Source organism: Carlito syrichta, unplaced genomic scaffold (assembly GCF_000164805.1).
Source record: "Carlito syrichta isolate Samal-C Ts95f unplaced genomic scaffold, Tarsius_syrichta-2.0.1 Scaffold135915, whole genome shotgun sequence".
Lineage (NCBI taxonomy): Eukaryota > Metazoa > Chordata > Mammalia > Primates > Tarsiidae > Carlito > Carlito syrichta.
The window spans coordinates 8,769-25,892 of record NW_007080011.1 but is presented as its reverse complement, the minus strand read 5'-3'; the positions used below and the strand labels follow the sequence as shown (position 1 = coordinate 25,892).

General features: G+C 38.6%; 1 protein-coding gene across 6 annotated transcripts in view; it reads right to left on the bottom strand.

The window, feature by feature from the left end:
* Positions 1-185: 185 nt before the first annotated feature.
* The window catches only part of ZNF207 (zinc finger protein 207), a 20,465-nt gene continuing 3,526 nt past the window's right edge, over positions 186-17,124 (bottom strand). The window contains exons 3-14 of one of the 6 annotated variants that reach the window (XR_002481448.1): positions 12,253-12,391; positions 11,580-11,747; positions 11,378-11,453; positions 10,841-10,888; positions 9,731-9,801; positions 7,634-7,791; positions 6,395-6,487; positions 5,148-5,390; positions 4,338-4,497; positions 4,009-4,192; positions 3,709-3,791; positions 186-265 (exon numbers count right to left, since the gene is read on the bottom strand). Coding sequence is in view for 4 of the 6 variants with exons in the window: in XM_008049673.2 (XP_008047864.1) it covers positions 4,032-4,192; positions 4,338-4,497; positions 5,148-5,390; positions 6,395-6,487; positions 7,634-7,791; positions 9,731-9,801; positions 10,841-10,888; positions 11,378-11,453; positions 11,580-11,747; positions 12,253-12,391 (1,317 nt within the window). In the remaining 2 variants the exon portion in view is untranslated. Of the gene's footprint in view, positions 266-3,342; positions 4,193-4,337; positions 4,498-5,147; positions 5,391-6,394; positions 6,488-7,633; positions 7,792-9,730; positions 9,802-10,840; positions 10,889-11,377; positions 11,454-11,579; positions 11,748-12,252; positions 12,392-17,124 lie in introns of those variants that run through there. The other 5 variants (XM_008049673.2, XR_002481449.1, XM_021708377.1 and 2 more) reach the window with 5 other exon arrangements.

The window sequence follows — 17,124 nt, the reverse complement described above, 5'->3', positions numbered from 1 at the left end:
GTAAATTGCATATGAAATCTTTTAAAGTTCATTAACACCACAGTCAAACGTGAATATTAATATAGAGCCTTCTCTGCCAAGAGTATAAAAATCCTAAGTTTAATTAAATTTAGGGGCCTTCACCAAACTTGCTGCAAGTTTGGGGACATAAATATCCAACAGCCATAAAGCTGTGAAAGCCCCTATAAGGAATAAATAAATCCCACTTGCCTCAGACTGAACAGGGCAACACTGAGACTCAGCCTCAGCCTGTCCTATGGCAGGGCTATAGGAAGAAGAAAATTTTAATTTTAGAAAAATGTTACCCAATTAATTTAAAAGACATGCATTAAATTTTTTTCAAAAAATCCCAATGACCAAGCAAGCAAAGGAAAAAAGAGCAGCTCTTTAAAAAAAAAAAAATTACTGTTCACAATTCCATTCTGAGCCCATAATTTAATTGTGTTGGGGATCTTCCCCTCAAGTAACCAAGTTTAATTAAGATAACTTTAAGTTAAACATGTGACTTGACCAGTGGAGCAGGAGTACACTAAGAGCATTTTTCACATACCCAATGGCAAATGTGTGAAAGAATACTAAGTATTCATATGAAATGATAATTCTAACAGTCACTCAAAAATTGATTCTCATCTGCTGGTCTTGTTACTATCACAAAATAGTAAAATAGAAACTAGTGCCAGACAAAAGGTTTGCTTTTGTTTTTCTAAAAAGGGCAGATATAATAGTAGATAGAGCCAAAGCTGGCAGCTCTATTAATCTAACAAATTATTTAAATATGGCAAGCACAATGTCTGCCTGAATATATCAAGTCCCAAAAGTTGTCTTCTGTGAGGGCAGTCTAAGTTCACTTTGATTCAACTTCACCTTTTAAGGAAGCGTAAGTTATTCCAACGTAATTTGTTACACTCATGATTCAATTACACTATGGACCCCAGAAGCAACTAGGTAAAAAGTATTTTCTAGAAGCTTAATTAGGCTTGGATGCATGCAAAAATTACACCTTAAATGTTATTTATTTTTATTTATTTATTTTTTTGAGTTGGAGTCTCACTTCGTCGCCCAGACTGGAGTGCAGTGGCCGCTCCCGGCCACCACAGCCTCGACCTGCTGGGCTTCGGCGATCATTCCGCCTCAGCCTTCCAAGTAGACGGAATTACAGGCATGCACTACCATGCCCGGCTGATTTCTTGACTTATTGTAGAGATGAGGTCTCGCCAAGTGGCCCAGGTGGGTATCGAACCTGCGGGCTCCGGCAATCCACTCACCTCAGCCTCCCAAAGGCGTGGGATTACAGGCTGAGCCACCGAGCCCGGCTCTTAATTGTTATTAAATGGGCACCATCTCTGAGATACATAGCTACCAACATAGGAACCTGTGCTCACTTTGAAGTGCCAACACTAACACTTCTGATTTATTTTTAGGCTAGTAAAGTGAAGCAATGGGAATGGAGAAGAAACAAATAACTGGTTGTGATCAGTAGTTGCAAACACCACTGCCCCTGGACCAGCCTCATTTAATTGGAATTCTATCACTTATTTACAAGTTATTATTTTCTCCCTTCAGACCTGACAGCAATAAAATTTTCTATAAAATTAACAATCCTCTGCATAAAACGCAAATAAGTTGTGCATAACTTTTGAAATAGGTTTCTTAACCTTTTTGCAGTTTGCCAATAAGCCTGTACATAAAATTCTTGAGACAATTGGTTCAAGAGAGCACTTCCTATTTAAGCATTTAAATATTTAATTATGTCTTTTTTTTTTTTTTTTTGAGTTGGAGTCTTCTCCTCTGTCGCCCAGACTGGAGTGCAGTGGCATGCTCCCAGACACCGCAGCCTCGGCCTGCTGGGCTCCAGTGATCCTTCCGCCTCAGCCTTTTAAGTAGCTGGAACTACAGGCACGCGCTACCACACCTGGCTAAATTTTTTTATTTATTGTAGAGATGAAGTCTCACCAAGTTGCCTGGGCGGGTCTCGAACCCGCGGGCTCAGGCAATCCACTCACCTCAGCCTCCCAAAGCATGGGATTACAGGTTGAGCCACCGAGCCCAGTTATGTCATTTTTATACTAAAGATCTTTAAGAGGTTTTAATCTGACAGTATACTAAGTTTGCTGACAAACTGAAGCAGCAATATCAATTAGAAAACTATTTTGGTAGGCAGGGATTCAGTGGAAAGTGTCTGAGACTTGAATGCAGGCAGAAAAGAAACACATTCTTGGTAACAATATGGATTTTCTCAAACTATGGAATTTTGGGGGTTCCTCTATACTATCCCAGCACAGAAGCTATAAACTCACTGAAGCAAAATATCACTTAAAATAGCATTCAGGCCTTATAACACTTGCAAATGTTTGAATGAATAACTTCTACCTGTCAGTTTAAAAATGCAGACTCTTTTGTGATGGTTAAAACACTTCAATGGTCAGATATGAGCCAAAACAAAAAAATAAATAAATAAATCTTCCTTAAAATTTAAAGTCTGTTCTTCCTTAAAATTTCAGATTTCACATCTTTTATCTATACCTCCACATACATTTTCTTAGGAGTCTTAACTTTATATTGATAAAAAATCAATTTATTTTAATAATTACTTTGTATAGGTTATTTGTTACTTAAATAATCATAAGATTATCCTCCAAAAATGAAGACCAGAAAAACAGATGCCAGGAAGGTCAACAAGAGCTATTATTATAGGAGATCTGCAACATGAAACACTGAATAATAGCAGTCATCTCTACAGGTATGTTCTCTAAAAGAACACGGTAACATTCAAAATTTCTAAGGATGAAAAGTTCAACAGTAAAGTCATCTAGGCTTAACAGAAGGAACTCAATCTAATCAAATGAATAATGTAATCTTTCAGCAACATAATAAAGTTAAAAATTGCCAATCCATCTGTTAACCATCCTAACAGAGGCACGTTTAGATTCCCAACATTGCATTGCACCTGTAACAACATATAACAACCCCATGACAGCACAAGAAGCTATTACTGCATGCACCTAAGCTTCTAGAAGTGTACACCCGAAAAGCTTCTGTGGTCCATGCAGTACTGAAGTCCCATAAATAATTAGAAGGAAACAAATGGGTCTGGCACTAGGTTCTAAACATCTAAGCAGGAAGGAAAAAGTATTAAAGTTTACATCCGACATGTATTGACACCAAAGAGGGTTGGAAGGTGACATAAAGATATCATACCCATTATGGAATCACTCATATGTAAGTTTTTCTGTAAACTGAAGCATTAACATTACAATTTCATATATATTGTTCAGTTTAAAACATGCAGCTATGGAACAACCTACAACTCAAAAGACAGAATCCAATGATATATCAAAACTGTATTGGGAACTATGAATTTTATTATGTGGACATCTACTGTGGCATGCATCTGTACAAACCTTTCAGGCAGTGGTCCACAGCTGGGTTACGAATAAAAAGGCATAAATTTTTCTCTCATTTTATTACAATGAAGTATAACAGTACAGAAAAGTCACATGACCTTGAAGGGTCAGATTTCTTAAACCCTGCAACATGAGGAACTCTAAATACATTAAATATTGTTACACATTCAGACTTCCAATGTACAGGTACTTGGAAACAGTTACAGCCCTCACCAAGCTAGGTTGGGGACATGAAGTCCAACAGCATCTGAAATGCTGCGAAGGCATAACTTTACAAATAGCAATGTAAGCTTACAGAACTTGCCTTTATTAAGGTGGTATGTTCATGTAATTCCAGCGCCTTCACAATTTAACGAACCAAATTTACTATACTTCACTTCTAAAAACCTAGATGAAACATGAAAAAGAAGCCATACAGTATAAATTGCAACTTCAGGAAAAGTTCCTGCTTTATTATTCCAAATAAATTTTCCCATGTAAAATAAATGTCCAATAGTTCCTGGTATGTGGGAAGGTAATGTTTGTTAAAGTCACAATGAAGCCTTATTGACGGAAGCTTGGCTATATAAACAGCACAAGTTGAGAAAAGGTTTAATCTCCAAACCTATTAGACTGGTTGAAGTAAGATCAGTAACGGCCACCTTGCGACATAACAGGAGGTCTCATTCCCATCGGAGGTCGAGGAGGCCCACCTTGGTAAGGGGGCACCATTGGCGGTCCCTGCCCATACGGTGGCATAGCACCAGGAAGATATCCTGGCATGCCTTGATGATGACCACCATACTGACCTACAAAACACATTTAAAACACAAGAAAAAGATTGAGTTGGTCTATGTACTGTACTTTTAAATGCAATGTATTCTGCAGGTAAATCAAACATTTTATTCATGTGCTCAGAAACCCATTAAATACAATAAACAAAAAGAAGAATACCATGAGGTGGCATTGGGGGTCTCATTCCTTGCTGCTGTGGGATGCCTGGCTGTGGTGGCATCATACCTCCAATTGGTCCAACTGGTGGATTACCGATGGGGGCCTGTCCTGGCCGGGGAAGATTACGTTGATATTTAGGTAACTGCGCCCTTCTCTCTTCCTGGAAATAAAAATAAACACAATGTTAAATACCTGAATGTAGAGAGATTCATTAACACTAAAGGCATGCACCTAAAATCCAAGAGTAATTTTTAAAAATTTATCCTTACTCCCCAATTATTTACTTTTAACCACAAATCAGTCCAACTACTTAAAATCTCAATGTCTTAAAAACAATTCACCAATTTTTATACTCAAACCATGGCTGACAACTTTCCAGGAATGATAAATTGCCTTAGCAAAAAGTATTGTTCTCAAAATCCTAAATATTAACTTTATATCAAATTTAATTACTTTATATAGGAATTCAGGGACCTGCAGATTCTACCTCACACTCAAACGTTTCTTCAATTAATATATACAAATTTATGTCAAACTGAAATTACTTAAGAGGGTAAGAACCTGACTTCTTCTTATAGAAATAGTCTGAAGAAAGGAAAAGGAAAGTATCTAAGACCAAAACATGCAATAAATAAATACACATTCACTTTAAACATGTTGTGGTTTTTTAAAAATCAGGAAGCTTAAAATCACTTAGTAAGCATTAAGCCATATCACAGACCTTATAAGTACAAATCAATACTTTTCAAAGGGACAAACTGCTTCACTGGTTTTAAATCAAGCACTGCTAGTAAAAAATTAAAAACTTACCAGTGATATATCCTCATCTGGGTGGATCAACTTACTGGTTGCACTGGTTGTTGTAAGTGTAGCAGGCTTACTTGTTATTGAAGCTGCTGGTTTAGCTGCAGTACTATTTGTTGTACTAGTGGTTGAAGCTGTAGACTGTGTATAAGCAGGGAATGTAGGCTTTGGGGGTTCTGTAGTTGTTGCCGGGGTACTATTTAAGGGCTTGAAATCTGTACCAACCGGTCCTTGAACAGCTGCCTGAGCCTGTAAAATAGAATCCTTCATCAATGAAACATCAAAACCCAAAATCAAATGTATCTATGAACAGTTTATCCTAAAACACCAATATTAAATAAAAGACCAAATTTTACATGAAAGTAAAACAGATGAGAAATGCTCCACAAAATTCAAAGATAACCCATAAGAATACCAAAAGATGCTGGGTTTAAGTCACATCTAAAACACAGCAGTGGAAGTAAGACTATACATGTAACTTCTCAGACGTCTTCTACCTCCTCACCAAAAATTAAACTTACAATGCTTTGTATTTATTCCAGATTGCTGAAATACAGAATCATATAACAGAATACCATGTGTTCTATTTTTACTGTTCTAAATTAGCCGTTTAAAGTAATTTTTCTAATAAGCAGAAAAAAAAAAAGCAAAAGATAGAAACTACAGAACAGAGTCTGGGCAAACTCCATTTACTAAGTATAACATGAACAATTAGAAGAAATGGTAATATGTTAAAGATGTGTCCTTTAGAAGTATTCTTTATATTAAAAACAATCTCTCCAAATTAACAATGACTGATTATCATGAATAAAAGGGTTAATTTAGCAGGATCTTTTAAGTAACAAGTTATCAGTAACAAACATGTTACTTTTCATAATACCAAACACACTGAAAACATAGACTAAGCCAACTTTAGAACCAAATGCAAAGTACTAGATTTCTGTACATTACATGTGATGCATTAAACAGAATAAATCAAAATAGCTTAATCATGCATCAGGCTAACCATTGGCCACTAGAATGCATTTACTGCTTACATGCTTTTAACCCTTTAGAACCATAGGAGCTGAGGGCACTTTTTGTTAGTATGAATTCAAATTTTCAAATACCAACTGATTTATATGCCATTAATTTGACTTTTAAAAAATTCGATATAGTGTATTTTTGGAAAAAGATTTAGTTTTTAAGTAGGGTCCCAAAGGGTTAAGTTATAAAGCCATTTTAACAATTTTAAACTGCAACTTCCTGCGTACTTGTGCTGTGCTAGGAAACAGAGCTTTAGAAGATGCAGACAGACTTTCTGAATTGGATGAAGCTGTACTTGAGCTTGTTACAGGTGTCCCCATCTGTAGCATAAAAGAAAGGAAACAATGAAAAGTCTCCAAACAAATGGGTGAAAATAAGCCATGTGGGTAGACTTTTAATATAGATTGCATTTTTGCATATGCAAAATGTAATGCAATCAAATGTCATTTATTTAAAGAGGCAGTTAATATTTACAATCAACAAAGTGAAAATATGAGCCTCAAAAAATGTTTTCACTACACCAATAAACCTAGTTAACCACAGTTTCTTTTCTAAAACTAATGTGTTTTGCATTGTAGTATTTGAAGAATGATACCTGAAACTGAGGCTAAGAATGCATAAACATCAAAACTATGATCCAGTTCTATACCAGTGATTTACAAAAAAATGTTTGGCAAAAGTCTAACATCTCTCAAACAAAATCTCCACCCAGTAAAAGCATAAAAGTTAACGCACTTAAAGGAAATGCTTTTACTTTAGCACCACAAATAGGAAAAAAAAAAAGAACAGGAAAAAAAAAAAAACCCTAGGGATAATCTAGAAGAGAAATTGGAAACATATCTTGATCTTAGTTTCAAATAAATTAAATCTGAATCTGCTTAATTCTGAGTTACACTAAAAAAAAAAAAGTAAAGGTTTTGATCATTATACGCATACTGTAGATAACAGAAGCATCTTTCACTTATGCTTTGGAACAAGTTTGAAAAAAGGTAAGACCAATAGGAAATACAAGCATGACTAGGTCAAAAGCCATTAAATGATGCTATTTTACCAGGAGTACAGCACTGTAGCTCCTCACTATTACATACTAGAAGAGCCCAACAAATGATTTGCTAAGGACTTTGATCTATGGCTTTGGCCTCATTCCACTCATAGTTCAACTGGTAAAGAAGGACTTCTATAACATCCCAGATATTTCATTTCTAAATAAAGCTAGGAATAAACAGGGTCCATAGTTATAAAAACATAAAAAAATAACATACTATCTCTGGCTCCATACAACCTTTTATGAGTAGGGGAAATCTGTGTGTAAACATGAAAGAGGATAAGCTACTTTTTAGTATATTTAATAAATATTAAAAAATATAAACAGAAAAACTGACCTATGACAATATCAAAGACTTCTGTAAGCAACTGCACTTTACCTTTAAATAAAAGTACATTCCTTTTCATAAATTTCACCTTACCTGTCCAGCACTGGGGAAAAGAGGCTTAGTAACTGGAGGCTGTGGAGCAGGTACTGTTGCTGTTGGTGCAGGTGGTCTATTAAGAATACCTGGAGCTGAAACGGCCTGTGCTTGAGTCATTGGAGGAATTCCGGGACGTGGAACAGGGGGGGGCATACCTGCAAAAAAAGTATTTGTGAGGGGGACTCAGTCACTGAAACATTTAGTTCAGAGAAAAGTGCTTCTATACTACAAAGTTAACAACTGACTTCTGAAAAACTCAACTAAGCCCAAGGAATTCAGGCATTTGCCTCTTGCAACAATCTTGTTTCAAGACTGTTTCTTTGTACTGCTTCGGAATTTTATCAAGAGATACCACTGGACTCTGCATATGGAAAAAATGTTTAAGCTCACTATTTACTGATTTAGCAAACTTCTGGAATTATGTTTATCGTCTGCCAGAAGCTGAAATGCTCCCTGAACTCTAATGCAAATTAGAGTAAAAGTTTTGTGAATCCAACAGCATGACACACAAAATTGTTTCCATATGCCTTTAAACGCTGTGAATAATATTCTGCTAAAACACACCACTGCTGCATAAAACTTCAACATAAAAACTTTTTTTGAGTTGGAGTCTCATTCTGTTGCCCAGGCTGGAGGACAGTGGCATGCTCATGGCCACTGTAGCCTGCTGGGCTCAGGCGATCCTTCTGCTTCAGCCTTCCAAGCAGCAGGAACTATAGGCATGCGCCACCACACCCGGCTAATTTTTTGATTTACTGTGGAAACCAGGTCTCGCCAAGTTGCCCAGGCTGGTCTCAAACCCCCTTGCCTATGTCTCCCAAAGCGTTGGGATTACAGACCTGAGCCACCATGCCCAGCTTAACAAAAAACTTTTAACAACCTCATATTACAACATGAACAATTATTACTCTGTATTCCTTGAAATGCCTAAACATATTTCACAGCATAATACACGTGGAACTGTTTCCTATAAATTAATGGCAGCATTGGTAATGATTCTAATTTTGTTGCTGCTTTATTTTTTCTGTGTCTTTTTCCATCAACTATCACTTAAATACTTCTAAATTTGCTATGAACCGCAAACATATTAGCATAAAAAGCAAGGCAACCAACAGAGAGCCTCCTATGGTACACTTAGCTGGCTAACCAAATTCCTTTCTCCACACTTTGCCTCCCACTTTTTAGGCTAAAAAGTCAATAAATATGCTTCATTTCCCAAGTTCCTTTACAGCATGACATATAAGAGGCTAAGGAGCTTCTGGGAAAATTACTTTGTTGCCAAATAATGAAAAAGGAGAGGGCATTATTGTTACAGATACCCCTTTTATCTGAGCCACCTTATAACCACTGAGTGACATTTTTGAGGGAGAAAAGCTAAAGTTAGCAAAGTCAAAAAATTTCTGCATGAGTTATTGCTATAACTGAATCACTAAATCTAACACTTTTCTTTTTATAGCCTGAGAAAATAAGTGACTACATTGCTTAATGTAGTTTGCTGTTCTCTATTACCTCCCTAAAATATTCCTAACAAATACAAGCACTGTTAAATACATGGACTTCACTGCATGGACTTTGTGACTCATTTTGGCTGCTTTGAAGCCTATTATTTTTACTATCTACTTCTTTTTTTGAGTTGGAGTCTCACTCTGTCGCCCAGACTGGAGTGCAGTGGCCGCTCCCGCCCACCACAGCCTCACCTGCTGGGCTCTGGTGATCCTTCCGCCTCAGTCTTCCAAGTAGCCGGAATTACAGGCATGCACTACCACGTCCGGCTAATTTTTTGATTTATTGTAGAGATGAGGTCTCGCTGCCCAGGCGGGTCTCAAACCTGCGGGCTCAGGCAATCCACTCACCTCAGCCTCCCAAAGGCGTGGGATTACAGGCTGAGCCACCGAGCCCGGCACTATCTATTTCAAACCTCAAAAAAAGAGTCCATCATAACACTGCTCGCAATTTAGAAATAACTTGCAATTTAGGGTATTTCTAAATTACATTGCACTAGTACTCATAAATGTGTTTAAAAAAAAAACAACAAAACTTAAGAATAAAGCCTGTTTGTCATAGTGAAAGGGAACATTGTCTAACATGTCATACCTGGTGGCATACCAGGCATCAAAGGTGGTATTCCTGGTCCAGGTGGCATCATTCCACCCATTGGCATCATTCTATTAGAAAGCAAATGTCGAGAAACAACCGAAGTTAATTAACGGCATAAACCATCAGAAAATATTTTGGCTAAAGTCTGAAACACTAGATAAAAGACTTGAATTTTACCTCTAATACTGAAAACAATCAAGCTGAAAGAGTACAGAATACACTGCAACAATCCTATCAAAACAAATACTCTAAAACCCAGCAAACTCTTGGGCTTACTAATAAAAGCAAAAAAAAATCTTTATTGACAAAACAAAGTCACTGAAAACAAATATACTTTCCTTAATATGTACAAAAAGGCTTATCTAAAGCATGTATAATTGGAAAGCAAAACCCCCTTTTCTTCTACTTGGAAAATATTCACAGACTATAAAAAAAAAAACCTCTATTGTAGAGTTGTCACATTTTTCAAAAGGAAAATACTCAATGTACACTGTGGAGTTAAATTTTTTCTTTTGTTTTTGGAAGAGCAAGGAAATACTACAACCAAAATTAGAGACAATCAAAAGTAACCCAGATTGCCTAGTTTTTATTTACAATAGCTACATAACACTAAACCATGACTTAAAAAAAAACCCATATTTACTTCCTTTCCTTAAAAGAGCTCACCTTCAAATATCAGTGTCCAATTCTCTTAAAAATTAACAAGTTTGTTAATTCTTGATTTACAACTTTTACCAGATTAACTTCTATATATATTTTTTATTAGAGAATTCAATTACACCCCATAATAAAGCATGTAATTTGGAAGAATATACATTCCTTCTTAAGTATTAACCCTTACTACGAGGTCCCACTACTTTTAATAATTTGAGGAAAATAGCTACACATTTAGAATGTTTTGTTTATATGGATCTATTACTATTTCCTCACAGATGTTTTATTTCCCTCCTTTAAGAGACCTGTGTCACCAGCTTGCAAAATCTTAAGAAGTTTTAGTGAGGAAGGTTAGAAAATTTCTGAAGTCAACTGAATAGATATCATACACACACAAAAAAAATGACATTATGACTTATACCTCCTGAATTACATTATGAATGAGATGCTTACATGTTTTCACCGCAAAATGACTGGGTGTATTTTCTCTGATGATGCAATCTGTGAAAATGTATGACAAAATCAAAATCTAACTGTGATTTTCAAAATACAGTGGGAAAGTGTATTGTATACCTTTCACATCCAACAATATTTAAGTAAAAGTGATGGGCATGAGCACCTCATACTTATTTCAGTTTTGACGCTTTGACAAATCATTTACAGAGTTTTCTTCTTGGTCATAACTACAAAGTGTAAGGATAGTTCTCAATCTCAGAAACTCAAATCTATAACCAACCACTTTAATCACAACAAATGCAATTGAAGTAGATGGTTGCCTACATATATACTAAAACCCATAAATCTCTTCAGAGGCAAATTTATATTCCTTATATTTACTGACCGACCCGTTATTAGACAAGCTTAAGATTTATAGAGCCCATACCTTCTAAAAACAAAAATTGCAAAGTTACATTTCATTCAGATTAACCCAAACTGAAAAACATCATTGCTAGGCAGAAGCTCACAAGCCAATTATAAGAGTTTTCTTACCCAGGAGGCATGCCTGGCATAACTGGTGGCATTCCTGGCATCAGAGGAGGAACACCTGGCATTAATGGAGGTATGCCTATAAAGAAGAATTTCAAATTTAAAAATCACAAATTAATATTAAAGAGAGGAATGAAAGCAATACTTATATCACAATATCAATAAAGTCCTAAGAAGGTTAAATTTTAAGACGTCTATGTACTACCTGGAGGCATTCCTGGTGCTCCTGGTACTGGTGGCAGTCCTGGTTGTGCCATTGGGGGGATATAACCTTGTTGAGGTTGAACAGGCTGTGGCTGAAATGAAGTTGAGGCTGCAGAGTCATCATCATCATATTCATCAGAGTCATCTTGTTGCTTCTTTTTTTGACTTTCTGCAAAAAAAGGCTTAGTTAATGTTTTCCACAGAATAAAAAAGAAAAACTAAGCAAGTTTAGGACATTCAATATTCAAAAAGATATATTTCAGCACAGTTAGTTCATGAGGCTTTTCTTCCCCCAAAAATTAATGTTGTTCTATGCTCTTCAAATATGTCTTCACTTAACATATATTAAGCAAGCAAGGTTAACATCCTTTCCTTATGCCAAGAGGTAATATGATTATCCTAAGTCATTATATTTTAAAAACAGTTTTCTAGTCCACTCCAAAAGGTAAGCAATGTGCCTGGCCCGCCTTCACTTTTATAGGCTTCACAACACATGCTAATTCCATTTGGAATTCAATTATGAATAATAAAGTGTTTGAGATGATCCAAATGGTACTACATATATACAAATCAAGTATGTAACTTCAAAATGAAACAAAGGAATCATATTCATTAAATTTATGCATGAAGAGTAACTCACAAAACACTGAAAAAGAATACACCCTAATATTTACCTTGTGTCTTTTGTTCAAGAAGTCGTCTTCTCTCATCCATATCTTTCTCTGGAATACCCTCCATACCATATATTTCCAACTCTATGTCTGTTCTTCCGGGTATTGCATTTGGTACAGCATCTATTGTTTCTTTATGCACCTAACAATAACAAAAACTTCCATTAGACAAACATCTGACTAAAAATCTTTTGAAGAATGAGCTGGCTGGGCTCAGTGACAGTATTTTGGGAGGCTGAGGCAAGAGGATTGCCTGAGCCCATGGGTTCGAGACTCTCCTGCGCAACTTGGCAAGATCGTCTCTACAATAAATCAAAAATTAACCAGGGTATGATAGCGCACACCTGTAGTTCTGGTTACTTGGAAGGCTGAGACAGAAGGATCGCCGGAGCCCAGCAGGTCGAGGCTGCAGTGGCTGGGAGCGTGCCACTGCACTCGTCTGGTTAACAGAGTGAAACTCCAACTCAAAAAAAAAAAAAGAAAAGAAAAGAAAAGAAAGCTAACTATTTTCTACTAAACAATGTACTCACTTAAAATTTTTCAAGTACAGCAGGGCACAGTGGCTCACGCCCATAATCCCAGCACTTTGGGAGGTAGAGGCGAGAGGATTACCTGAGCTCAGAGGTTCAAGACCAGCTTGAGCAACATGGTAAGACCTTGTCTCTACAATAAATCAAAAAAATCAACCAGGCATGGTGGCACAGGCCTGTGGTTCCAGCTACTTGGAAGGTTGAGGCAGAAGGAACACCAAGCCCAGCAGGTTGAGGCTGCAGTGGCCTTGAGTATGCCACTGCACTCCAGTCTGGACGACAGAATTAAGACAACTCAAAAAAATAAAAATAAAAAAATAAAGTGACATGCAAATGAAACTTGGAAATTACCTTAATATCTCAAAGATATTTTAATATATTTAACAGTTATTCCTTACATTGCACATTAAAGATCCACAGATAAAGTTACTCAACAAGCGACGTAATTACCTTGTTTCCTAAGGATTTTTGGAGTATGTTGCTATTCTTTATAAACACAGATGAAAGAACTCAGATGTTCTTTTAAAAAATACAATTATGCTGGGCTCAGTGGCTCAGCTTATAATCCCAGTATGCTGGGAGGCCGAGGCGAGTGAATTGCCTGAGCCTGTGGGTTCAAAACTCACCAGAGCATTGGCGAGACCTCTCTACAATTAAAAAAAAAAAAAAATTACCCATGCGTAGTAGCACACGCCTGTAGTTCCAGTTACTTGTAAGGCTGAGGCGGAAGAATTGCTAGAGCCTAGCGGGCAGAGGCTGCGGTGGCCAGGAACATGCCATCGCACTCCAGTCTGGGCAACAGAGGAGACTCCAACTCAAAAAAAGATTCAACTACTCCCATTTTCTCCTCAAGCTTCACCCTCAAGTCATGTGACCAATGGCCTCCACTTTAATCTAACCTCAGTCCTCTTACTGAGCCAACCAACAGCATCTGATTCTCTTAAATAACTCAATACCAGCAGGGTGTGCGGTGGCTCAAGCCTGTAATTCCAGCACTTTGGGAGGCTGAGGTGAGGAGACTGCCTGAGCCCATGGGTTTGAGAACAGTCTGGGCAATTCGGTGAGGTCTCATCTCTACAATAAAAAAAAAAAAAAGCTGGGCTTGGTAGCTCAGCCTGTAATCCCAGCGCTTTGGGAGGCTGAGGTGAGTGGACTGCCTGAGCCCACGGGTTCAAGACCCGCCCGGGCAACTTGGCAAGACCTGATCTCTACAATAAATCAAAAATTAGCCCAGCATGGTAGCACGCACCTGTAATTCCAGCTACCTGGAAGGCTGAGGTGGAAGGATCGTCGGAGCCCAGCAGGTTGAGGCTGTGGTGGCCGGGAGCGTGCCACTGCACTCCAGTCTGGGTGACAGAGTGAGACTCCAACTCAAAAAAAAAAAAAGAAAAAAAGAAAAAAAAATTTAAGCCGGGCTCGGTGGCTCAGCCTGTAATTCCGCGCTTTGGGAGGCTGAGGTGAGTGGACTGCCTGAGCCCGCGGGTTTGAGACCCGCCTGGGCAACTTGGCGAGACCTCATCTCTACAATAAATCAAAAATTAGCCGGGCATGGTAGTGCGCCTGTAGTTCTAGCTACTTAGAAGGCTGAGGTGGAAGGATTGCCGGAACCCAGCAGGTCGAGGCTGTGGTGGGCAGGAGCAGCCACTGCACTCCAGTCTGGGTGACAGAGTGAGACTCCAACTCAAAAAGAAAAAAATTTAACCAGGCGTGGTAGTGTCTGCCTGTAGTTCCAGCTACTTAGAAGGCTGAGGCGACCTGAGCCCAGCAGGTCGACACTGGGGTGGCCATGAGCATGCCACTGTACTGCAACCTGGGCAACTATGACTCAAAAACAAAACAAAACAAACAAACAAAAAAACCTCACTCCTTCAAACACCTCATTGGCTTCCAGGGCACTACTCTCTTAATCATCTGACCTCTAAATGTTGGGAGTGGCACAGAAAAGAGAGCTCTTGCACCTCATTGTCATTCCCACTATTGTCCCTAGGAAGTAACATCAAGTACTATGGCTTAAACTAGTTGATCCTTATACAGTATCTTCCCATATTTCGATCTGCGGTTTGAACTTCTTTAACTCCAGACTTACACATAAAACTGCTTAAATAAAACCTCCACCTCAACGTTCAACAAACTTCAAAATTAACACACAACTACCTTATCCTCATTCCTACACAAATTCTTTTTGCAGTTTTCCACACATTAGCATAAAATTCATTTTTATTAAGTTGGTGCATAAGTTTGTAGCATTTGTTTTTGGCATGGCAACACTGTGGGGTTGGGAGTTTATCATTTGTCATTTGGAGGGACAATGTCATGCTTATGAATATGCCTTACATTTTACAGCTTTTAAGTTAGTGCTATTTGTGGGTTAAAGAAAACGAAGTGCCAAGTAGAAAAACACACACACACTTCCAGCACAGTCTTCTGTTTGAGTTTAACGGAGGCATAAATATAAACATGGATTAAAGTGTTGCATTTGTGCCATGTACAGTGAGAATGCTATCAGGGAAAGCATGGCAAGAAAATTGTTTTGTGAGGCCGGGCTCAGTGGCTAACGCCTGTAACCCCAGCACTTTGGGAGGTTGAGGCAAGTGGACTGCCTGAGTCCGTGGGTTCAAGACCAGCCCAGGTAACTTGCTGGGTAACAGACTCCAACTCAAAAAAAAAAAAAAAAAAGAGATAAAGAAAATAAATGGTTTCAAAGAGGACCACTTTGACCTGAGTGATTCTCCACATTCAGGAAGACCACTGGGCTTTGACGAAAAACATTTAAAGGCTTTTATCCATAATTATCCCTGTCAACCCAAGAACTGACAAATGTGATGGACTGTGACCAGCCATTGTGCAACATTTGCATTCCATGAACTTGTACATCAACCCGATACCGCTCAAACCAAACATCTTGAGATCATCAACTCCTCACTTTTTTCTCATTCCCCACATCTAATCTATAGCAAACTCTAGCCTGCCACCTCCTCATTTTTTTTTTTTTTTGAGTTGGAGTCTCACACTGTTGCCCAGGCCGGAGTGCTGTAACTCACAGCCACTGCAGCCTCAACCTGCTGGGCTCAGGTGATCCTTCCACCTCAGCCTTTCAAGTAGCTGAAACCACAGGCATGCGCCATCATGCGCAGCTAATTTTGACTTACTGTAGAGACGGGGTCTTGCCATGTTGCTCAAACTGGTCTTGAACCCCTGAGCTCAGGGAACCCTCTCACCTCCACCTCCCAAAATGCTAGGATTACAGGCCTGAGTCACCATGCCTGGTTTATCTCCTTGTCTTCTAACCTGTCTCACTGCACCTTGCAGTGTATAACAGCCCGCAAGCACTTCTATATAAACGAGCACAGTGCTGCTATTTCCCTTTCCTTCAATATAGGAGAATCTTCCTCACGTAAAGGTGTTTCATTTGCTGTTTTCTGGAAACTCTCACTCATTTCCTTTCAGATCTCTGCTCAGATGTCAGCTTTTCATTCATTCAGTCCTTTCCTATCTTGTAGTCTTGCCTATGATTCCCATCTAGTTTTAGTTTTCTCTACCACTTACCACCATATGACAAACTAAACATTCACAGGTTATTTTCCTTCACAATATAACTCTGAGCCAGATTCGGTAGCTCAGCCTGTAATCCCGCGCCTTGGGAGGCTGAGGTGAGTGGATTGCCTGAGCCCGCGGGTTCAAGACCTGCCTAGGCAACTTGGCGAGACCTCATCACTGCAATGAATAAAAAATGAGCCGGGTGTGGTAGCGCGCGCCTGTAGTGCCAGCTACTTGGAAGGTTGAGGCGGAAGGATCGCCAGAGGCCAGCAGGTCGAGGCTGCGGTGGCCAGGAGCGGCCACTGCACTCCAGAGTCTGGGCGACAGAGTGAGACTCCAACTCAAAAACAAACAAACAAAAAATATATATATATCTCTCTCTCTCTTTCTGAACGCCACAATGGCAAAAACTGCTTTACTCACTGCTCTATAGTGCCTAAACAGTCTTGAAAGGGTCCAGAATACAGTGCTATCCCACAGAAACTTGCTGTGATAACTGAAAATGTTCCACATCTGCATTATACAATGCAATCATCACTCACCAGCCACATGTGGCTACTGGAAATGTGGCTATGTGACAGAGAACCAAATTTTAAAATTTTTATAACATTTTAATTAATTTTAAATAGCCACATGTGACTAGTGGCTGCCACAGTGAACAGTTATGGGTCTAGTATGTAGTAAATTTTCAATATTTTTATTTATTTTTAATTTTATTTATTTATTTTTTTGAGTTGAAGTCTCACTTGGTCGCCCAGACTGGAGTGCAGTGGCCGCTCCCGGCCACCGCTGCCTCGACCTGCTGGGC